At 45.3% G+C, this 24749-nt stretch overlaps 1 protein-coding gene across 3 annotated transcripts in view; it reads left to right on the top strand.

Annotated features, from left to right (window-relative positions):
• AUH (AU RNA binding methylglutaconyl-CoA hydratase) overlaps positions 1 to 24749 on the top strand; it is a 75591-nt gene that overhangs the window by 29684 nt on the left and 21158 nt on the right. For all 3 annotated transcript variants that reach the window (XM_068110867.2, XM_078771410.1, XM_068110875.2), the window contains exons 4-6: positions 5638 to 5724; positions 6618 to 6710; positions 8896 to 8952. In XM_068110867.2, the coding sequence (XP_067966968.1) occupies positions 5638 to 5724; positions 6618 to 6710; positions 8896 to 8952 (237 nt within the window). The remainder of the gene's footprint in view (positions 1 to 5637; positions 5725 to 6617; positions 6711 to 8895; positions 8953 to 24749) is intronic.

Genomic DNA, 24749 nt, shown 5'->3' with positions numbered 1-24749 from the left:
TACAGAAGGATGTCTGCAACCAAGATGAGATTGGTCAGAAAGCGTATAACACGTTTGTTGCAGAGCGCATCAACACAAATGAAATCAACCTTTGGGCCAGAATGGGAAAGGTCAAACTGAAGATGTGGAAGAGTGCCAGGAAAGCTGTGAAGCACAAACTGGCAGACAAGGTTGTAGAGCTGAAAGACGACAGGTCACTGTTTGCGCGCATGCTGATCGTGGCCCGCTCACGACCAGAGATCAACTTGAAGGATGCCATAGGTCAATATGAATTCACCGCGCTTCCACGAACCCTCTTTGCAATGGCTGGGACACTACTACCATGCACAGACAAAAGCAAGCTCATGGGCATCCTAGAAGATCTACCCAAGAAGTCAACTGGCACTGGTCAGCAGCCAGACGACGACAATCCTGAACATACTCCACCCCCTCCCAAGAAGGTGACTGTCATAGACGGCATGGCATTAGTGCAAGTAATGGGTAAGCCACAATGGGTCAAAACATGTGCCCAGTGGGCTGGCCATTTCAATGCAACACTGGACTGCAAGACCAACGGGTATGATGAAGTCCATCTCGTGTTTGACCGATATGATCTGCCAAATTCACTGAAAGAGGCCACACGGGAGAGGCGCCAAGGTGGCAAGCCGCCCACTGCTTACCACGTTCAAGACAGCACCCCGATTGGGAAACTGACAGCAAAACAGTTCCTGTCGCACACCAACACCAAAGATGAGCTAACTGTCTATCTGGCAAAGAAAGCTCTGTGTCACTTTGAGGGGACTACCAAGGTCTTCATCGTCACTTCAAGGCAGGATGTCTTCTCCAACTGCATGGATGTACAGCATCTCCGTAGCTCCCAGGAGGAGGCTGATACGAGGATCTTTCTTCACAGTCTAGATGCCGTCCGAAGAGGTGCAACACAGCTGTACATTCAGTCACCTGATACTGATGTATTCATCCTAGCACTCCACCGGTACCATGAACTATGCAAAGACACATACTTCATCACGGGTGTGGGGAACAAGAAGAGGCAAATCTCACTGGAACCAATAGTACATGAACTTGGTGTCAGGAAGGCTGCAGCCCTACCAGGATTCCATGCATTCACGGGAGCAGACCAGACTGGTCGGTTTGCCGGCAAGGGAAAGCTCACATGTTGGCAAGCCCTCAATAGGTGCTCTGTTGAGGTGGTATCTGCGTTTCATGACCTTGGGGCCTCTGAGGAGCTGAGAGCTGACACAGAAAGTGACATTGAGGCATTTGTATGCCAGCTGTATGAGCCTCGTACTACAGTTGTGGATGTGGGCAAGCTGAGGTGGAGACTGTTTACCAAGAAACAGCTAGAGGCACAGAAGCTGCCACCAACACGGGGAGCTTTACATGAAGCCATTGCTCGTGCACATTTCCAGGCCATGGTGTGGCATCAGGCTGATGTACCGGACCCCCAGCTTCCACAACCAACAGAACATGGATGGAGAGCAGAAGGAGATCAGCTGGTGCCCATCACAACCAAGGACCCTCCAGCCCCAGCTGCCATCACACATCTAATCAAATGTAACTGCAAGAAGACCCAATGCATGTCTCACTGCTCATGCATGTCTCAGCATCTCAACTGTTCTGAGATGTGTATGTGTGGGGCAGATGAAGAGGTGTGTGGTAACACGGGTCAGGAGCGCCCCATGGGAATCGATAACACTGATGATGAGGAGGATGGAGATCCTTCAATGTAACAATGAACACTGCCAACTAAAAATATTGCACAAAGACATTATAAGTGTACATTTGAACACTAAAGTCCAGCCTTTATGTGATTTAGAAGTGAAAATGATGGAAAAAAATATATATATGTGTTGGCATAAGTGCGTGAAAATCCAAGATGGCTGCCATAAGAACCCTTTTGATCATATGTAGGTGTATAAATGTGTGTTTATTGGATTAAGTATCCACAAATATGTACATTTGGACACCAAAATTAACACTCTAGGTCATTTAGAAGCCAAGATAATGACAATTTCGGTTTTCAACAAACGCCATTTTGATAATCCAAAATGGCCGCTATAAAGAACTTGAAAAAAATGGAGACATATTTTTTCTACAACTTCTATCATCCCTAAAGACAACCCAACCAGTGTCCACAAATTAACATTTGAATTCAACGGGAAAACATTGGCCCCCCCACTATTTGCTATTACACTCCAAATTGAGCTCAGGTGCATCCATTTTCCATTTATCATCCTTCAGATGTCTCCACAACTTGATTTGAGTCCACCTTTGGCCAATTCAATTGAATGGACACGATTTATAAAGAAACGCACCTTTCTATTTAAAGTACCACTAAGGAGGACAGTGCATGTCAGAACAGAAACTCTTCCATGAAGTCCAATAAACAATCTGTAGAACTGCAAGATAGAATTTGGAGGAGGCGTTGATCTGGGGAAGGGTATAAAACAATTCATAGAGTGTTGAAAGTTCCCCAAGAGCACAATGAGCTGCAGCATTAGGAAATGGAAATGATATGGAACTACCCAGACTCTTCCTAGAGCTGGCCGTCCGACCAAACTGAGCAACCGGGCAAGAAGGACCTTGGTCAGGGAGGTGACCTAGAACCCAATGACCACTCTGACAGAACTACAGAGGTTCTTCGCTGAAATGGGAGAACCTGCCGGAAGGACAACAGTCTCTGCAGCACTTCACAAATTTAGGCTTTATGGGAGAGTGCCAGACGACGGCAACTCCTGAGAACAAGGTACATGACAGCATGCCTGGAATAAGGCACTTGAAAGACTCTGAGAGCACGAGGCAAAATATTCTGTGGTCTGATGAGATGAAAATTGAACTCTTTTATACAGTGTGAAGCCGAGCTAGGTGTGAGGCAGGAGCACCAGCCCAGAGGGGAGAGCAGTATTTCATCAAGCTGCAGATGAAAGCCTTGTATGTGTTGAGGAGCTCAGGTGTGCCATGGAAGGACTTCACACGATGGAGGATGCCCAGTCGGTGACTGGCTTTGGTGGCCAGCTTGGAAATGTGTTTTTTTTCCAGGAAAGATCATGGCAGATAGTGAGACCCAAAAGCTTGAGTGACAGAACCTCTTTGAGAGGATTGTTGAGAAAGTAACTGAAAGGGTTTTCCAGACGGAGATATATAGTGAGAGTGTGAGATTTGTCAGAATTGAAAGACATGTTCCACTAGTTTGACCAGTTTGTGATTTTGTCCAGGTCTGCAGAGAGTGAAAGGCTGCTGCGTTGAGGGTTTAGGGTGGGGATATGGAGCGGCAGAGGGTAGAGTCATTAGCAAATGGATAAAGAGGATTTTCCATAGATTCAGAATGGATTGGGCTGAGAAAACTGCCTTGGGGCACTCAAGCCTTGACGGGGAGAGAAGATGAAAGGATTCTGTTGAGAGCCACATGTTGGCTACTAGAGTAGAGGAAGCCAGTAAGCCATGTGTGGGGTTGGTCTTGGATGCTACAGGCAGAGAGTTTGGAGAGTAAGTTAGGATGCCAGATTATATCGAAAGCACAAGATATTGTTACGGCCTGGGGTTGGGGTCTACTATGAAGGTGTCAGCCTGAACTTACTGGACCTGAGGCTGCTGCGCACAAATAACTTCGTACTTCGGCAGTTTGCGAACCAGCAACTACGAACGCCAATTGGTCCGTCGCATGATAGCAGGGTCCAATCGTCGAACACTGCTTACCTGTACCACGTGGCAGTTTCAATCGGGGAACATACCCTCCGGCGGTGTGCCACCTTTGTTCCTGGGTGGAAACCTAGACGGCCGAGCAACTGCCGATACCTGCCGGGCTGATGCTAATTGCTCCTGAACACCAAAATTGCCATGGTCGCGGACAATGGCGGACCAATAAAAGAAAGGACATTTGTGGACAGTTGGAAAGGAAATGTTTAACAATTTCATTTAATTGCAAGTATTTGCAGTGAACGTATCGATAGGAAAGGAAAAAGGACAAGAGGCAGAAACTTAGCTTATTCTATGATTTATGAAGATTACAATAAATAAACACAACAAGGGCGCCCAGCACACATTCACGGGGGAAGGGGAGGGGAAACGAATGTTGGGATCCTGTCAGCAAAATGGCCACGATGTTACCAGGACCTTGTTGTGTCCACCGCAACGACTCCGTCTCGTGGCCACCAACGAGCACTACGCCGGCAAGATGGCCACCCCCAGCACGATCACGAAGACGCAAAGGTGATCCCAGCACGAACACGAAGAGGCAAAGGCAATCCCCAGCATTAACACGAGCAGGCAAAAAGCGTCGGGAACTCGGCGGAGTGAGTGTGTCGGGAACCATGCAGGTAAGAGCCAGTACACGTGGAGAGTGCAAACAAAGTCCAAGGCAGCAGAGAGAGAATCAAGCCGTGGCCTTGTGCAGAAAGAGAGTCCATCATGCACACGTGCAGCGGAAGGGAGCAGAGAGAAAGAGAAAGAGAAAGAAAGAAAAAAAAAGAGAGAGAGAGAGAGAGAGAGAGAGAGAGAGACAGACAGACAGACAGACAGACAGACAGACAGACAGACAGACAGAGACAGACAGACAGAGAGAGAGAGAAAGAAAGAGAGAGAAAGAGACACACACACACACACACACACACGGACGGACGGACAGACAGGTCGGCAAGCCGGCAGGCCACGTGCATATGGCGAAAATCACGTGCAGAGTGAACAAAGTCCCAGGCATTTCGGTCTAGCAGAGAGCATCGTGCAGGGAGAACAAAGTCCAGGCCTTTCTGGCCAGCAGAGAGCGTCATGCAGGCGCGTGCAGGGAGAACGAAGTCCAGGCCTTTCTGTCCAGCAGAGAGTGTCATGCAGGCACGTGCAGGGAGAACAAAGTCCAGGCCTTTCTGTCTAGCATAGAGCGTAATGCAGGCACGTGCGGGGAGGGAAAAGTCCAGGCCTTTCTGTCTAGGCCCCCGCTGTTTGTGGGGGGCTGTTCGAGGGTTTTCGGGCTCCCGATTGGTGGAGTTTGTCACCCTGCCCCCACAAGCCCTCTTGAAGGGACTTTTACACACTTTGGCGAAGGGACTTTTATTGTGACGCTCTTTGGCCACGATGGGACATGAGGCTGCCTCATCTCGTGGACTCCAGCACGACAGATAAATTTGACCACGCACTTGGCTGGTGTGCTTTTGAGCCTGCATGCACTGCCTGGGAAATTATCCCCTTATGAGTGGAGGGCCTGTCTTTCCCTTCCCAACGCATAATGACATACTAACCCATGTAAGGGGAAGGGACTAAGATAATGTTCTGCTATGAAATAACTATTCAAAGGGACCTGTATGGTGGTTGCCATTACTTCTTAGCGGTTTCTCAAAACCGCAACAATATGTATCGAGAGATGGCTGTGGTGTCGTCTGACATTGAGGGCCTTCATTCATAAAAACATTTTTTTTGTTTTTAGTCCTCTGTTTTTCGTGGTACTGCATAGCTCAAGTTAGATACATTAGATGTATTGTGAAAGGAAGACCTCAGAAACAGGTTGATCTTCTAAAAAAGGCATTATTCTGTTGATGAAGATGAGAGATTAACTAGATCCATATATATATACTCATCTACAACCTTCACTTGCAACACCGTTTGAATATTGGCTTATTTGTCTCACCTCTGCTTCCTCTCTTTTAGGAGCAGACCTTAAGGAGCGCTCCAAGATGTCTGCCTCAGAAGTTGCACCATTTGTCTCGAAGTTGCGAGGCTTTGTTAGTGATTTTGGTGAGTCCTGTTGGTTCTAGATGAGCTGGTGGGGTTATTTGACTTTTTTCCTTTCCAGGCTCACCTTGCCCTCAAAACGCTTTACTGAGGTGTGCTTAAGAATCTTATTTGTAATATAATTGAATGGTTTATAATTGCATTTGACCTTCCAGACTCGAGTGAAAGGAAGAAGAAAGTGGAGGGGGCTTTAACGTCAAGATGAAACCTTTCCTGATACCGCATTGAATTTGTTTCTCAACTTCTGCTCTGAAACGTCCAAAAAAATAAAATAAAACTGCCCGCAACAACAATTTCGTAATGAGCTTTGTGGGTTTTTATGATTATGGGATCATATACTGTACATTGGTGGTTGTTCCTCCAATGAGATGGCAACATTGAAGTGGTATATGGGCCATTATTCACTGAAATGACTTTCATCATACACAGGCTTTCTCTGCAGTGGAGTTGTACGTGAGCAGCGTACTGTTGGAGTAGGATATGGTAGCACATCTCAATATGTATGGGGCTAACTGTGGGAGAGTTGGAGTGGGCGGAAGGGAAGGGAGGTATTTGGGGGGGTCGGTGGAATGGTGGAGAGGGGTCTTTACATAAATGGCAGAATATTTGATGAAAGTGTATTGGTAACAACTACAATGTATGGATTTGTTCCATTGGTATTTTTATGCAAGGCTGGTAGGATAACCCCTTCATAAATATCATTTAGTGAACCAGCTGGGTTTATCAAAAATTTAATTGTGTCGAAACTTGGTTTAAAAAGCTGCTTTTAGCCAGTTTGGAACGCACAACCTCTGGTGGTATTCCATTGTTGGTTGTCCTCACTACCACACCAAGATGATTAATTGATGGATTCTTCTTCTTCTTCTTCTTCTTCTAACTATCCCATCCTTCCTCAGCAAGACTGCCCATGGCTACGATTGCAGCAATAGATGGTGCAGCTCTTGGTGGAGGGTTGGAGCTGGCTTTGGCTTGCGATATAAGGGTTGCTGGTAAGACATGCGTATTGTGTTAGTTTTGGATACAAGCCAAGGCAATCTGGAGATTACCAAGTTTGTCAGATCAATGTGCTGAATTTAAAAGCAATAGGTAACAACAGTGGCGTAGTGATGGGGGTGGGGGGGAGGGGCGGAGGGGATGACCTCACCAGGCGCGAAGTGGATAGGGCGCCAAATGACACCCTCAAAAAAAACGTTTTCATGCTCCATTTAGTTTCATTGTATATAAATTGTAATACAATGAACTCATGAGATCACGAGAAGCAACTTTCAGAACCATGTTTTACAGTTTAAACTCCGTGCTACGTGTCAATGTGTCAGGTCGATGCTTACAAACTCCTTTCCATCCGGATTCACTTTTTTCCTAATTCCTATTTCTATCACCTCTCACAGTAAATAAATCCATGTTACGGTGTTGCTGTGTAGATCTCTTATCTTGTATAATGAGGTTTAATATGCACTCGATAACATGGAGATCGCCCATTGGCCCAAGGGATGGAGGGGTGTAACTGTTGGACGCTTGTTATGTAATTACGTCGATCAAATCTAGATATCTCACAGTGTTATGTCCCAATCAGCGACGGCCAGGATGTCGTGTCAAGTGAGTTCTTTAACTACCTTGCCTTCCTCTGCTGTTCTGCCTCATCAGCTCTAGTCTCTAGGCCATAGAAATACCACACCTTGCTGCATGCATGTTTGATGTAGTTTTTGTTAACGATTTTGTAGCATACCTGCCTGCTGTACTGCTTCAGCACTAGTTTACCTTTCACCAAGCCCAGGTCTGCTTGGACCAGGGCGGGAATTATACGTTCGTTTTATTATTGCCAAATGGTACGAATAGTATTATTGTTGTTAATATTATTAGTATTAACTAGGACGTGCCCGTACGTGGGTGCCCGTTCCTTGCCAAAAAAAAAAAAAAAAATGTCTTCGCCCATGCATGGGCCCATGGGCGTGCCCGTAAGTGCGTGATGTGACCGTACAATGAATGTATCGTCCCGACGCCGCAGCTCGGATGGCGCTGCAGTTAATCGGGCCTGTATCGGCAGAGTTATTATAAACGTGTACTACAATCGATCGTACCTTACAACAATCAACACAGATTGCAACGTCAAATAAATGAATACGCTCTCAAATGTGCCGTCCGAGGCAGCGTCTGCTCGCCACATTCAGCATCAGTACGTCGTCACTATGACTATCCGTAAGTCCGGAAGTGACGTCCTCATTTGACTGTCCGGAAGGTCGCATATCGCAGTTACGATGAATCGCAAATTAGTTTTAATTAGTTTTAAAACATAGTTTAACGCCAACATAGCGCCAACATAGTTTGCCAACGTGAAATAAATGAATACGCTCTCAAATGTGCCGTCCGAGGCAGAGTCTGTTCGCCACGTTCGGCACACGTGATAGCTCGCTGCTCTCTGATTGGTTGAATCGTTTTTTGGACATTGCTCGGTAACTACTTCTCCGATTAATATGAAACCTTGAAAAGGCACATCCTCAGGTCCCCAGCAATATACCTGGCAAGTTTCAAGTATATCGGACCCGTGGTTGTCGAGAAACAGCGGTCACAGACAAACACACAGACAAACACACAGACAAACACACAGACAAACACACAGACACACACACACACAGACACACACACACACAGAGATTACTGGAATTATAGATAGATAAATGCTTTGTTACAATGTTATCATTGTTTTTGTTATTTATTTTGTAATAGGAATACCATGCCATGGAAGGACCAATTAAACTGCTCCATGCACCTTAACATGGCGACGCGTGTTTAGAAACATAGGAATTCTTCCGGATTCTTTGTAGTTAATAAGCCTAATAATCTCAGGAGATCATATCTAAATCTATTCTCATTTTGAACAGCTACCAGGGCTCTGCTGCTGAGCCCGCTGGGGAAGCTTAGAGCTCTTCCATATGACCCCCTCAATAGGAATTTCTGACTGTCAGTGCCTGCAGGGGGCGATATTTTTGACCTTCGCCCCGAGCGCCACAAACCATCACTACGCCACTGGGTACCAATGTTTGTTAACTGTGTATGTATAGAATCTGTATAATGTCATTATTACCACTACTTTTACTTTGGAAACCATGACAATACTGTATGTAGTGTGGTTGTCAGGCTTTACAAATAACTTCCCCCATACTCTTCATTTTACAGCTGATGTGGCCAAAATGGGACTTGTCGAGACGAGGCTTGGAATCATTCCAGGGGCTGGTAAGATTATATAGGTTGGTTTTACCTCATCTGTACCATCGCCGCCATGTCTAATGATAGTGTGATTACTGCAACCGGCATGGTAAATGTGATTGCCAACTCCTCCACGTTCATCTCCTTCTCTAAGCAATACTGAATAAAGAAATTGTGATTTAAACCCCTTGCTTGACCAAACAGGAATCATCAAGTATAGACTATGCATTTAGCTTCACACATCATGGATTTTTGTACAGAACTATTCTTTGTCAGTATCCAGCAGACCTCGCTGCGTTGCACTTTGTATTTGGGTCATGGACTTATCTGCAAAGGAGGGGTTGTGGGTGGCGGTTGAGAGGGCTGAACAGTATTGGCTAGTGTTGTGGCTTTGAGAATAAAAAGGTTTACAATGAGCAAAAATGGAGAGAAAAATAAAATTGACTTTGCCCTACCCATGTGGATCCAGTTAACCCGAGCTCGATTTAGCAATAAATGCTCTTTTCCGGTTTAGCTTGTGCACTGAGACAGGCTGTTAGTCTGTCCAAAGTTGACTCAGAGCCCCCGTCCCTCCTGTCCACCACCTCCAGTAACCCAGTTAACCGACTACCACCCTGCAGATTGAGCACACGTTAAAGCACATGACCTAAAAGAAAAAGAACTATTATTAGCCACACCGCGGAGCTTTGGGTGGTTGATGGAGAGGTCACAGGAACCGCAGAGAGGCTGATGCAACAACCAATAATAAAGGATTAGCCATACTTTGTGGTCGGTAATTTGAGCCTTTTCACCCACTCACCTGCATGACGAACCGTAACTTGTCTACAAAATAATTTTGTGGTAAATTCTCCCCTCTCTGTCCTGCCTATTGCCCTCTTTCTTCTTCCAGCACACCTACTTCTACTCATGAAAGGGAGTTTGGTCCCTTCTCTCTCCCTGATGCTATACTTTAAGCAACAATGTGCCCCAATGCTGGTAATGTGCCAAACAAGTAAACGTTGGATGAGAGAGAGAGAGAGAGAGAGAGAGAGGGAGGGAGAGAGGGAGGGAGGGAGAGGGAGAGGGGGAGGGAGAGAGGGGGAGAGGGGGAGGATATGAGAGAGAGAGAGGATATGAGAGAGAGAGAGGATATGAGAGAGAGAGAGGATATGAGAGAGAGAGAGGATATGAGAGAGAGAGAGGATATGAGAGAGAGAGAGGATATGAGAGAGAGAGAGGATATGAGAGAGAGAGAGGATATGAGAGAGAGAGAGGATATGAGAGAGAGAGAGGATATGAGAGAGAGAGAGGATATGAGAGAGAGAGAGGATATGAGAGAGAGAGAGGATATGAGAGAGAGAGAGAGAGAGAGAGGATATGAGAGAGAGAGAGAGAGGATATGAGAGAGAGAGAGAGAGGATATGAGAGAGAGAGAGAGAGAGAGGATATGAGAGAGAGAGAGAGAGAGAGAGGATATGAGAGAGAGAGAGAGAGAGGATATGAGAGAGAGAGAGAGAGGATATGAGAGAGAGAGAGAGAGGATATGAGAGAGAGAGAGGATATGAGAGAGAGAGAGAGAGAGAGAGGATATGAGAGAGAGAGAGGATATGAGAGAGAGAGAGAGAGAGAGAGGATATGAGAGAGAGAGAGGATATGAGAGAGAGAGAGGATATGAGAGAGAGAGAAAGGATATGAGAGAGAGAGAGGATATGAGAGAGAGAGAGGATATGAGAGAGAGAGAGAGAGAGATTTTTTGATTTTTGTTCCTCTTTATTGAAAGGTATCATTCAATGTGATTCCAGACAATTATTTCCAAACAAAAGGGTTATGGCTTACTTCAAAGAAAAATACATGCAACACATGCAGAGGAAGAGCATGGTGGATGGGGTAACATAGAAGCAAAGATTCCAGATTATAAATTAATTACTAGAACACCATTGACCAAGCTACATAAAGATTGTTTGGCACACCATCGTTTTCCAAAGACAGCAAAATCATGGGTTTCAAACTCAAAATGGACACGAGATGTAACCGACGCTTTAAAAATCCTTAAAAGGTCATCAGCTAAAATATCAATGTTCTGCAATTTCCGTTTTCTTGAAAGATAAATGGCAAGCTTTGCTTCAGAGCACAAGAAGTTCCCTAAAAAACATTCATTTTTACTTAAATGAGAAATATTAAAACCATATATAAAAACACAATGTGTGAAAATCAAACCGAGCCCCTGAGTCACACGTAATAAAATATTAAAAAGGGAGGACAGTCTCGAACACTCAATGAAGGCATGAAAGATGGTTTCAGGGGCATCGCAGAAGGGGCACAATTCTGAATTTTCAGAACATATGCGATGGGACAGAACATTGCAAGGCAAGATGTAGTGCGCCAGCCGCCATTGTAAATCCCCAGAGCGCTTGACGATTGGCTCCTTATACATCACGTGCCATTTGATTGTTGCGGAAAGGCCAGCTTGAAGCAACGCTTTCCAATGAGCTCGTGGCTCTGCAGGTCTGTCAGGAATGAGAGTGTTAACACTTAGACTATACACCAAGGATTTCTCCATCGAGTTAAAGGAGATAAAACCCCGAAATGAAATTAAAAGACGAGGAAAAGGACATTGGGACAGAGGGAGGGCAGCCTCAATCTCTGGATCCCACTTTAGCCCGGTTAGTTTAAAAGCTCGTGAAATCACAGAGAAAATCCTTCCAATAACTCTGATGGATCTCACACCAGTTGCCACGGCAACATTAGCAGCTGGCTTCCATCTATATGTAAAGGGATTCCTAAGGTGCTTGACCCTGGTAAAGTTGACATCAATGAACTTTTGCACAAAAGAACGGTCACTACAGACCCCTTTAAAAAAGGGATTAAAGAAAATTGGTTCATTGAAAAACATTTGGAGAGTATAGGCACTGGTGTCGCGGCAAAACGCGACTGTCCGCCATGCTTCCAGCATACTTCTGTAAAACAAGGGGATCGATGTTATGTCCACCCTCGCTGCGTCAAGAAGAAAGATTTCGTCACCGAAGCCAAGTCTCCCTGCTTGCCTGAGCAAGCAGTGAGCAAAGGCTTTCCATGGTACATCGGAATACAGCAGCCTTCGTAATGCAAGGAGGCGAAAAGCCATCACTTTACTTGTTACGTCTATCAATCCCTGTCCACCTTCAGCAATGGGCAGACTTATTACGCCGGGCCGGAGCCAGTGCTTCCCATCCCAAAAGAAATTGATAAAAATACTTTGGAGCTTTTTAAGAATAGAACCTGGGGCCTGTAGTGCCATAAACCTATGCCACAGCATCGATGCCGCAAGATTATTGATGACCAGAGTACGACCCCGATAGGAAAGCTGTCTCAATAGTCCCCTCCATTTTTGCAGCCGCTGCTCAGTCTTGGTAATCAGCGATTCCCAGTTTTTAGAAAAGAAATCCTGAGTGCCGAGAAAGACCCCGAGGTAGCATATCCCATCATGTGCCCACTCAAGCTGCATTGGCAGGGTCGGAGGGGGGATACCATTCTGGGGACCTAAGTAAAGAGCTTTGGACTTCTGCCAGTTGACCTTTACGGAGCTAGCCAAGGTAAACTCATTGGTGGACTCGACCAGGGCACAAATATCTTCATCCGAATTAACAAACGCGCATAGGTCATCCGCATAAGCGACGGTCTTTACCGGGTTGGCCAATGGCAGAGGACAGAAACCACGAAGCCGTGTGCGCAACCGATTCAGAAGAGGCTCAATGGAGAGGGAATAAAGAAGGCCGGACAAAGGGCACCCTTGGCGAATACCCCGAGTCACAGAAAAAGGCTGACTTAAAATATTATTCACCTTAAGCAGGCTAAAAATATTATTATACAATAATTTGACGTGACCGATGAAAGTTTCACCAAAACCAAACCCCCGTAAAACAGCAAAGAGATAAAAATGATCGATGGCATCAAAAGCCTTTTCTTGATCTAAAAACACTAGACCAATATTTCTTTGTTCCGCGGTACAAATATCAATCGCGTCACGCACAATAAAAATACAATCATGTATTGTTCTTTTTGGGATACAATATGATTGATCGGGGTGTACAATATCCCCGATGACAGGCTTGAGGCGGTTTGCGAGAGTTTTTGAAATAATTTTATAGTCAGTGCAGAGGAGGGAAATTGGACGCCAATTCCGAAGTTGTTGTAGGTCTCCCTTCTTGGGTATAAGGGCAAGTACAGCCCTACGGCAACTGAGTGGTAATAAGCCTGAATGCAGGCCCTCAATTAAGAGGCCGAGCAGTTCGGGTCCCAGTTGGTCCCAGAAGGCCTTATAGAGCTCCGCAGGGATTCCATCCAGCCCCGAAGCCTTGCCGGTGGGCAAAGTTTGCAAAGCGGCAAAGAGTTCCCCTAGGGTAACTTCTTCGTCCAGTTGCTGCTGTGCGGACTCAGACAGGGTTGGCAGAGAAGCAGTCATTGAAAGAATCACATTCTTCTTTGTGTTCCTAGCACAATACAAATCTGAAAAATATTCTTTGGCCAAATTTCTGATCTCGTTTTGGTCCTGAGTCGTTCGACCTCCTTGTGTGCACAGTGAAGTTATTTGCTGGTTTCTCTTCGCTCGCAGTTCCAAACCGAAGAAGAATTTCGAAGAGGTATCAATGAAACGCAGGTTCTCCATTCGTAATCGTATTAGAGCCCCTCGAGCCTGCTTTGCGCAGAGCTTAGCAAGGAGGGCTTTCTTCTTCACAATTAAAGAACAAGTCCTTTCAGCGCTCTGGGCCGGAAGGTTTGATTGCAGACACAAGATCTCTTTGGCGATGAGAGTTTGCATCGCTGTTTCATTCTTCGTACAAAAGGAGTTATATTGTTGGCAAAATGACCTAATCTGGGCCTTTGCGTTATCCCACCATTGCCCAAGGCAAGAGAAGGAAGGCTTTCGCAACTTTATAACTTCCCAAAAGGCCCGGAAAGCATCAAGAAACGCTTCATTTTGCAAGAGGCTGACGTTGAAAGTCCAGTAAGCAGCACCGCGATTCCGGGCCGGAGAAAGGACATGAAGAATGGCCATATGGTGGTCCGAAAAACCGCTCGGGGCTACAACAGCGTGGCCCACAACATTTAAGGAGTCACTGTTGACATATATTCTGTCCAGCCTCGCAAGAGACAGCCGGCCATTTGCACAGCGGCACCATGTATATTGACGTGCGGATGGATTCTGGAGCCTCCACACATCCACAAAGGAAAACTTGGACAATGCTCCCCTTAGAGGCACCAAGCTTGCTGGATGGGGCTCTGCTCCATTGCGATCAAGAGTGGGGTCCATTGTGCAGTTGAAATCCCCACTCAGACAAACAATACCATCAAAGTCAAGGTGCGTGAGAGTAAAATCCAACTGTGTAAAAAAATTAAATCTTTCTGTGCTATTACTCGGTGAATATACATTTAGGATCGTGTGCTTATAACCATTAAAAAAGAAATTCACTGAGACTAAATGCCCTTTAATAATTTCTTTAAAAGCGACACCCTGTGCACAGAAAGAATGATGCAAATAGACAGCAACTCCAGCACGAGAGCAGGCCAAGCTGCTAAAGAACCACTGTCCTTTCATCATTCTGTTCCATTCACTAACGCAAGAAGGGCTACACCTCGTCTCTTGCAAAAGAACAATATCAAAGCGTTTATGCTGGACAAGCGACTTTACCTGGGCCTTACGCAGGGGGGAGCACCCCCCATTAATATTTAAGGTTACAATAGAAAAGGTCATCTTGTAAATTTAAAGATGAATAATTAAGTGGGGAAGAAGTCAGACTGTGCCTGCAACTCCTTCCTGGCTTTGAGCACACATTTCCTAAGGCGAAACACTTGTGACTCTGTCACACCAAGCTGTTCTGCCTTGAGGAGGAGATGTTTGGAGGAAGTTATGAAAGCAGACAAATCTGGGAAAAAATTATTGATTTTGATTTGTTTCTTTCGAAACGTGTCTTGAAGAAACTTTAAGATCTTGGTGGGTGACACTTCAGCGCCTCCCTCGGAACCTTGAGCCAAACCTGGATCATTCCAGGCTTCAATACTAGCACCGGAGGCAAGCGACGAGGCACCGTCTGAGTCATCATCAGAGTAGTTTCTATTAACATTAACACACTCTGATGTGAGTGTTTCCACAGCGGAAAAATCGCCCTTTTCCAGAGGCAGGACCGGTGTTTCCGTAATGGGGGTTTTAAAATCCAGGTGAGAAACTGAGGTTTCTGCAACGGAGGCTTCGCACTCTACCGGAGAAGAGGTCGTTACATTTTCCGCCTCCATGGTTTCCGACATTTCACACTCAACAGGGAGTGGGGGTGCATCAGGCACCTCATTAGAGGTCACCTTGCCAGTAGTCATGGAGGTGTTTACGATCGGTTCTGGGGCCGTTGTGCGCGGCTCGCAACAATCAGGTGCGGAAACGTCTTCTTCTTCTTCTTCTTCGCCTAAAACACTGAATCTGTTTTGCAAAGCAAAACCAGCCGTGGACGAATCCGTTTCTGAAACAGGAACGTTAAGCTCCTTTGCCGACGCCATTTTTTTCGGACGGCTCGATTGCACGTCCTCACCAACCCCGCCACGTTTTTGCCTCTTCTTGGAGGTCACAGTGATGAAAACCCCGTCTTCCGTCGGGGGTTCCTCAGTTTCAAGCCTCGGAAGTGAAGGCTGATCCAGCGTCCTGGATGTGCCACATGAGGCAGCGTTTGGCTCGGTCCATGTCGATGTGCCACTTGAGGCAGCGTTTGGCTCCGTCCGTGTCGATGTGCCACCGGACATGGAGGTCGGACAAGCACCTTTCAAATGTCCGTGCTCCCCGCAGGTGAAACACGTCATCGTCTCCGTTGCGATGTACATCATGTAGTTTCGCTTATCAGCAACCAGCGTTGCCGACGCATTGAGCGACTGGGCCTTGTTCTTTAGCACGATGTAGCAATGCCGTCGGAACGACATTATGTGACGAACCGTTGAATCGGATCGCAAACGAAGAGGAATCATGGAGACTCGTGACACCACGGTCCCAAACTGTTTTAAAACGGACACAATATCTCCGCTTTTCACGCACGGCGGAATATTCGACAAAATCACTTTCACCGCCGGCGTGTCCATCGGACTCACATTAACAAAAATGTCCGGCGGTACCGACAAACCCGTTTCGACCGCCTGGGCTACGTAGCGCTCCTCTGAAAGAAAAACCACAACTCGTTGGTTCATCTTCGAAGCCGCTAAAACGTTCTCGATCCCAACGAGCTCTCCCAAGCCCAACACAATGTCCTCGACCCGAACTCCGTCGGGTGGACTCACGATGACTCCATTCTTTCGAGTCAGCGACTCATAAATACTATTCTGCAAACGACCGCTTGCCATAGCGATAAATGAACCAAAACTAAGGAAATATTTGAAAAAACAAAACAAAATAGAACCTATCGCAAGCAAAGCCTGCAGGCGAAGGTAAAATGAAAAGAAATAGAATAAAGGAGCCGATAAACGACGATAATGAAGAACACGGCAAGCAGAGCACAGGCCCGAAGAACACAAGGTTCTTTAGGACTCGCACCAAACTCACCATGCGCGCTCTCTTTCTCTCTCTTGTCTCAACAAAGAAGGAAAAACACGGGGAAAACCTTCACAAACACGTACAAGGACACAGAGGGAGTGAAAAGGCGGATGGGAAAGGCAACACCACAACACAGTACTCACAGCTCCTCACACACAGCAGCCATGATTGCCACACCCACGCACGACTCACCAACGACCAGCAGGGGGGAGAGAGAGAGAGAGAGAGAGAGAGAGAGAGAGAGAGAGAGAGAGAGAGAGAGAGAGAGAGACAGACAGACAGACAGACAGACAGACAGACAGACAGACAGACAGACACAGACAGACACAGACACACTTTGACTTTTTATTACAAAAACATAAAAATACAAGCCAGTCGGTGAAGATACTATTCAATACAGGCACAATAATCAAAAATACAGAAAAGAAAAAGAGATAATGACAGGAAATCAAAACAGTACAATGAACTAGAAAAGAAAAACAACAACAGAAAAACCGACCACACACTGAATCAATCCAAACAAACCTACAAATATATCATTAATTCATTCTCCTGCACCATGCAGATCCCATCAAAACACCAGATGTTCATAAACTCATCAATACATTTCTTTCTTTCAGAATCACAAAATTCAAGTTTGAGTCTTGCAGATATCAAGGCATTAAAAAAGAACAAGACATCACATTGCCCAATCGGCTTTCCTTTCAGTTTTTCCTTCCTCGATAAATAAATTGCCATTTTCGCCGTGGCCACTAAAAACAAAAACAACATATGTACATGTTCTTTCATATCATTGAAACCAAAAATAAATGATCGCAGAGAAAAAGTGATCTTCATTTTTCCAGCCATGTAGTTCAGCCATTGAAATAAAGGCACAAGCCTTGCACAATCAACGTACGCATGGAACACATCCTCTGTGTAAACACAGAACGGGCAACACGTAGATGTGGGCACGAAATGACTCACTAATTTATTAGACGGAATGATCCAGTGTATCATTCGCCACTGGAGGTCACCTGTCCTTTTGCTTACCAGCTTACTGTATATTGATTCCCATGCAGGCTCAGATGGGAGTCCTTCCGGCATTAGCCCTTTCCACCTGGCCACTCCATTTAACGGTGAGTTCCCAAGCAGAACTGCAGTGCATAACCGATACAGGTCTTTACTACTGCATTTCTGAAAAATGTTTTGTCCCTCACTAATTGGGGGCAAGTCTCCGTGACTAGGCTGTACCAATAAACCAGGAAAATGCCAGTCATTGGATGTCACTAAAACTTCCTGGGTCCATCTTAGTCCAAGTTGGAAGCTTTTCTTTACTATTTCCTTTAGTACTCTTCCGATTATTCTGTTTGACCATATTCCAGTCATATCAGCTATCTCTTGCACCGTCTTCCACCCCCAACCAGAATCATGGCGGAGGTCCAACACTTTGATTATGCCCGCTGTAATAAAGTGTTGATAAAAGTCTCGGCTTCTTGGAATTGCAGGAAACAGTGGGTTGTAAAAAAGGGGTTCTTCCACAAACATGCTTGTAGCATAGGTTTCTTGCTGGCGACTAGTCGAAAGGCTTTGCCAGGCATTCAGAAGGCTCTGATAGAATGATGGTAGATGAGATGTGTCGACATGTTGGAGTTGGACTAAGAAAAGTTCAAGGCCGTATCCGAGCCCGCTTGCTTTTCGCAGCACGTGATAGGCCAGAAGTCGGCTTGGCAGTCGTTCCTTGTACAGCAACTGCTGTATGGTACACAGCCGAAAAGCCATGATACGACTTTTTATGTCGATCAGTCCCTGGCCACCTTCAAACAAGGGGCTACATATGACATTTGGTAGCAACCAATGGTGACCACTCCAAAAAAAATCCACGAGTAGCCTCTGCACTGCCTTTAGTAGTGCCTCTGGCGGCTGAAGGCAGATAAACCTATGCCACAGGGAAGAAGCCACCAAACTATTAACCACTAGAACCCTGCCTTTGTAGGAAAGGTGGGGCAGAGCTCGTTTCCACAGTCCCAGTCTTTTTTTGACATGCTCAACAATCCCGTCCCAATTTTTGAGGACGTAATGTGGAGATCCCAGGAAAACCCCAAGGTATTTGACTCCGTCTTCCACCCATTTTAACTTTGTTGGTAGACGCACAGGTGGTACCAGCACTCTTCCAGGTGGAATGTTCTTGAGACAGGGAATCCATAAGGCCTTACTCTTGTCCCAGTTACACTTCAAAGAAGAAGCGAGGCAAAAAATATTTAAACATTCAACAAGTGCTGGGATATCACTCTCCTTCTTAACAACCACACAGACATCATCTGCATAAGCCAATACAACTACTGAAGGACTCCCAGGGGATACAGTCACTCCTGAAATATTTTTCCAAAATAAAATTAGGAGTGATTCCATTACCAAGGAAAATAATAACCCAGAAACCGGGCATCCTTGTCTCACCCCTCTTTGAACCTGTACCGGAGAGCTGAGTTCGTTATTTATTTTAAATAAACTAAATATATTGTTGTACAACAAAGTCACGTAGGCCCTAAAATTGACACCAAAGCCACATGCTTCTAGCACACGATACAAAAAAACATGATCCACACTGTCAAAAGCCCTTTCCAAATCAAGGAATATTATCCCAAAATCTTTTTCCAAGCAATCACATTCCATTAAATCTCTAATCAAAAAAATATTATCATAAATAGATCTGTTTGGGATGCAGTAATTCTGATCATGGTGGACTCGGTCACCGATTACCATCTTCAACCGACTGGCCAACACTTTCGACAATATTTTGTAGTCCGTACATAATAACGAGACCGGCCGCCAATTCTTTATCTGTCGTAGATCCCCAGTCTTTGGAATCAGCGACACCACTGCTCTTCTGAAGCTTAGTGGGAGTTCTCCAAGCACCAAGGATGATTCCAGGACATTCAATAATTCAGGGCCCAAAAGGTCCCAAAAAGCCAAGAAAAATTCTGCCGGTAGGCCGTCAATCCCAGGAGCTTTCCCCGAGTCCATTTCACTTAGGGCCTGCGTTAGCTCAGGCAAAGTAATTGTTGAATCCAGGCCCAGGCACTGAGGCTCAGTTAGGGATGAAAGGTGAGAAGTTAAAAATTCCATGGTTTGCTCACAAACATTATGTTTTGCATAAACTTTTGAAAAAAACTCTCTAATGCACAACCTTACATCTCCAGGGTTGGCAACCATGTTTCCCCTAAAGTCTTGTACAGAGAAAAGGGTTTTGGGTGACTTATTTACAAAATCCATTTGGAAGAAAGATTTACTCGGGGTGTCTGATACCTTTAAATTGTTTATTCTTAATCTGATTAACAGGCCTGCTGCTTTCTCCTGAATCAGCTCTCTCAGTTGAGCCTTCTTCTCAACCAATAACCTGTGGTCTCTTCTGATATTATCTTCAGCCAGTTTACACTCTAACCGTATAATATCAGCTTCTAAACAAGCCATTGTTATATTTTTTACGTCAGTATCATTTGAAACAAACTGCTGACAAAACACTCTAATCTGAGCTTTTGTGTTATCCCACCATAATGCTGAAGAAGAGAAAGAGGGCTTTCTTGAAAGTTGGATGACCCAAAAAGCACGGAAGGCGTCTTTAAACAAAGCATCTTCGAGAAGACTGGTATTGAATTTCCAGTATGCACTTTTGCGTAAGGGTTGAGGGAAAAAGAGGCCCATGGTAACTAAATGATGATCAGAAAACAAAGATGGAAAATGATTTGGAGAGATAACCGCATTCCTGAACTGTGAGTTTATGTACCAACGGTCAAGTCTAGCGAAGGTCATTCTCCCATTGGCACATCGTCCCCAAGTATACTCAGATTTGTTGGGGTAATGCAGTCTCCATGCATCTAGCACACCCACTGCCGAAAAATAATTTAACAAATCAGTACTACCTTCGGGATGAGGTTCTGCTGTATTTCGGTCTAAACTGGGTTTAAAGGTGCAATTAAAGTCACCCCCCATGCAAATACAATTATTGAGATCTATCGACTGCATGTGTCGAATTAAAGATGAAAAGAAAGCTCTTCGTTCCACACTCTCACTTGGTGCATAAACGTTGAATAGTGTAAACCGAAAATTATTAATGACCAGTTCCAATGAAATAAACCGGCCTTTAATCACCTCCTGGAAGAGGCATGACTCAGGTACTAGGCCTGGTCTGAGTAAAAAGGCTACACCAGCAGAAGAAGAAGACATGTTACTAAAAAAACATTGTCCTTTAAAGAGGCGACACCAGTCATACTCCCCATTTTGAATTATATGGGTTTCCTGGAGTAAGAGTACATCAATTTTCTTGCGCTCAAATAAACTTTTCACCTGCACCTGGCGGTTTTGGCTTGCACCTGCGCCATTCATATTTAAGGTTCCAAAGGTGATTTTTTTCATGGATTATCAAAAGGCGTGAGCGGTTGTTGGGAAATCTCGCTCCCTGCTTTTGTAACAGCCTTTCTAAGCCGATGAAACAGCGACCTTGTTAAATGAAATTCATCCGGCCTCCTAATTATGTCCTTTGCAGCCTGGATGAATGAAATTAAATCAGGAAAATGATCTTTTACAATCACATTTCGGTGTCGGTAGGTGTCATTCAGAAAAGAAATAACAAGTTGAGGGGCTATGGATGACTGATCTGATGAAGATTGAGACAACTCAGTCATCTCAACTTCATCCTCTGAATCTGACAAATCAGAAACAGCTCCGCCCAGGTCACATATATCAGTCTGCACAGTCCCCATTTTGATTCCAGCCATGTCCGAAGATTTGCTGGAATGTTCTATGGTAGAGTCATCCTCACTCTGGTACCCAGGACATTCAGCAGGAGCTGAAATCTCGGCTTCACCCTCCTGCAGGGAGATGTTCACTGGCTCAGTTGACGAACCAGTGTCATGATTTAGATCTTGCAGTGGTAAAGAGGAGCTTGGGGCTGAGACATTCCCAATGTGCTCGGTCTCAGCAGGTAGTGAAGGTGGCGGCTCACTAATGAGCTCACCATCATTTTTTGTCTCACCATCTACTTTTTCTCCCAGGTTTTCGGTGCTGCCCGATAATGTTTCAGAATTAATTAATTCAGGTTCCTTCTCCCTGGTGTCAATACAGCTTGTGGACACCTGAGAAAGACGTTCCAGGGCGTCTGCACCCACACTCTCTTTATCCAACACTACCTTTTTCAAAGTAATGTTGGAGTTACAAGCACCAGGTGCTCTTCGTTTTTTTGTCACCACAATGGGATTTTCTTCCATCTCCTCACTGCACGTAGCATCTGCCACAACAGGTGGGTTATCTGGGATTATTTCATTATTTACCGAATCAGCGGTGTTGTCGTTTTGACTAAGACGAACAGGAGTATTATCCCTACTCCTCGAGTGCGAGGGAGCGGCGGTAGGAACCGTTCGGGTATTTCGGTTTACGTTGTTTCGTACGTTAGAGACCGGGGTGTTATCTCTTTTACAATCAGCGTCACTATGACCTGCTTCACCGCACCGTACACATGATACCTTTGGACAAAACCTTTTCACATGGCCAAAAGCTCCGCACTGAAAACATGTTAATGAGGCCGATGACGCATACATCTGGTACTCATGGTTGTTCACCTTTACCTTGAACGTGATGTTTAACCCCGTGTCATCGCCTCGATCCGGAAGCACCATATACACCTGCTGTCTGAAGCTCATCACGTGTTTAACACGTTCATCCTGAGACCGGAGCGGAATCATTGTGATTTTCGACACAGCTGTTCCGTATCGGGACAAAACGGACATCAGCTGGTTGCAGGTTATAAATGGGGGTACGTTAGATATGACGACCCTCATCGACGGAGTGTCCATAGGCGACGCCAAGACAAAGAGACCTGTCTCTGTGGTTAAACCCGCACTAACAACATCGTGAACGAATTTTTCATCGGACACAAATACAACAACTTTTTGATTCATTCATCGACGCTGCTCGTACATTCTCACAACCGATTATTTTCCCCACCGACAAAACAATGTCCTCAGTGTAAGTTCCTTCGGGTGGAACACACACAAATGCATGCTTCCTTGTTAAGTTGTCGAACGCCTCTAACCGAGGGCGTGCATTCACCATCCCAGTGAATTAACACCCCCCCACTTGTCCGAACCGGACAAGTAGGTACCAAACCGAAATAAATCAAACTAGAATAAATAATAAACGTGCATTATAAGCAAAAAAAGGCTTACAAAGCGTCGTCGAAGCCGGTAGGCCGCACCCAAAATGGGTCCGCTCTCAAACCTCTCTCTCTTGAAGACAAAGGTGTAGAAAGGATGAAAACAAAATGCCAAAGTACACAGGATGGAAAGGAGAGGGAGGGGGGGGGGGGGACAGGGGAGGGCAGGAGAGGAGGAAAACTCACAAAGAACTCACTACACCACAGAGCAGTTGCTCCCAGCCGCCATGACGCCACGCCCACCACAAAACGGCCTGCAGGGGGCGAGAGAGAGAGAGAGAGACTTTGACTTTTGACGTCCTTTTATTCCAAAAAATATAAAGTGCATGGATGTACAGTGTATAAAATCAACAAAGCCAAAAACAAGAGAAAACGATGAAGCGAGGAAACAATACAGATACATGCGTTGATCAGTTCAAATTTTACCAAAAACAAATGCAATCTTCTGCAGCAATACTACGAAGTGTAGAAATTATGAACAATCAAGAGAAAAATAATACCAACTCGTTTTGGTGGACTTCACAGACACTTTTCAAACACCATTTTTCTACAAATCCATCAATTTCACCCATGATCTTGGAAAACTCAAACTCATGTTTTAGCCTTGCAGCACACAGTGCATTGAAAAACGTCATGACATTGCATTGATGAATGGGCTTACCAATCCGCTTCTCCTTTCTGGACAGGTAAGTAGCAAGCTTTGCTGTAGCTACAAAAAAGCACAACAGTTCATATTCTTTGTTGTGTTGCCGTCTCTTTTTGAGCCCAAAAATAAAGGATCGAAAAGTAAATCTGAAATTCATTTTGAACGACACAAAGTCTAACCATTCAAATAAAGGAAAAAGTCTTTCACAACCAATAAAAAAATGAAAAACATCCTCATTTACAGAACAAAAGGGGCAACATGCAGATATTGGGGCAAAATTCCATACATATGTATTGCATGGGATGATCCAGTGGGCAAGGTGCCACTGAAGATCACCTGTTCTTTTGTTAATCAGCTTACAATACATTGATTCCCATACAGGTTCATTGGGGGGCCCAGCAGGGAGTAGCCTCTTCCATCGTGCTACTCCATTTAGCGGAGGAATACCAAGAACTTGAGATAACCACCACCTATACAGGCTCTTGCTGCTCTCAGCGTGCAATACACTTGTCCCTGTGCTAACAGGTGGAAGTTCCTTGGGAAAGCAGTCAAAAATCAGTTTCGGAAAAGGGGACTCGTTGGGGTGTCCAAAAGTATTCCAATTCCAAAGTTTCTGTAGCTGATGACGTTTTTGAACAACTTTCCTCAAAATCGTTCCAATTGTCCTCTTGGACCGAATCGCCGTCATGGTTGAAATTTCCTCCACATTCCTCCACCCGACACCAGAGTTTGGCCGAAGGTGCCATACTTTGTTTATGCCTGCCTCAATAAAGCGTTGGCACAAATGACGACTCTTGAGAACATCAGGGAAGAGAGGATTGAAGAACAGGGGTTCAACCTCGAACATCCCTGGGGAGTAAGTGTCCGCTTTACGGCTCACGGAAAGTCTTTCCCAGGCACTGAGAAGGCTCTGGTAAAATATGGGGAGCGTTGATGTATTCATGTACTTAAGGTGAGTCAGGAATACTTCGAGACCATAGCCGAGTCTACCCGCCTGCTGTAAAATATGGCAAGCCAAGGCATGGTTTGGCAGGTTTTCACCAAATAGGAGGCGTTGAATGGAGCACAGGCGAAAAGCCATGAGACGGGATCTCACGTGAACAAGGCTCTGACCACCTTCAGATGAAGTATGGCATATTACGCTTGGCCGCAGCCAATGATGGCCTCCCCAAAAAAAGTCCACAAGTTTGGCCTGTATCCTGTCCAGCAGCACTTCTGGTGGTTGCAGGCAAATAAAGCGATGCCACAACGTTGTAGCAACCAAGTTGTTTGCCACTAAGACTCGGCCCTTAAATGAGAGGTGCGGTAGGGTTCTTTTCCACAGGTTCAGCCTCCTGTCTATTTCTCCAGTCACACCTTCCCAATTCCTTTTCTCAAATTGTGTAGAGCCCAGGGACACACCAAGGTAATCAACACCATCTGCTTTCCACTCTAAGTTTTCTGGAAGAGCAGGCAGATGTGTTGAGACA

The sequence above is a fragment of the Myxine glutinosa genome, chromosome 1, assembly GCF_964187855.1.
Source record: "Myxine glutinosa chromosome 1, kmMyxGlut1.1, whole genome shotgun sequence".
Taxonomy (NCBI): Eukaryota; Metazoa; Chordata; class Myxini; order Myxiniformes; family Myxinidae; genus Myxine; species Myxine glutinosa.
Note: the sequence above shows the minus strand (reverse complement) of the source record. Positions and strands in the feature narration are given on the sequence as shown.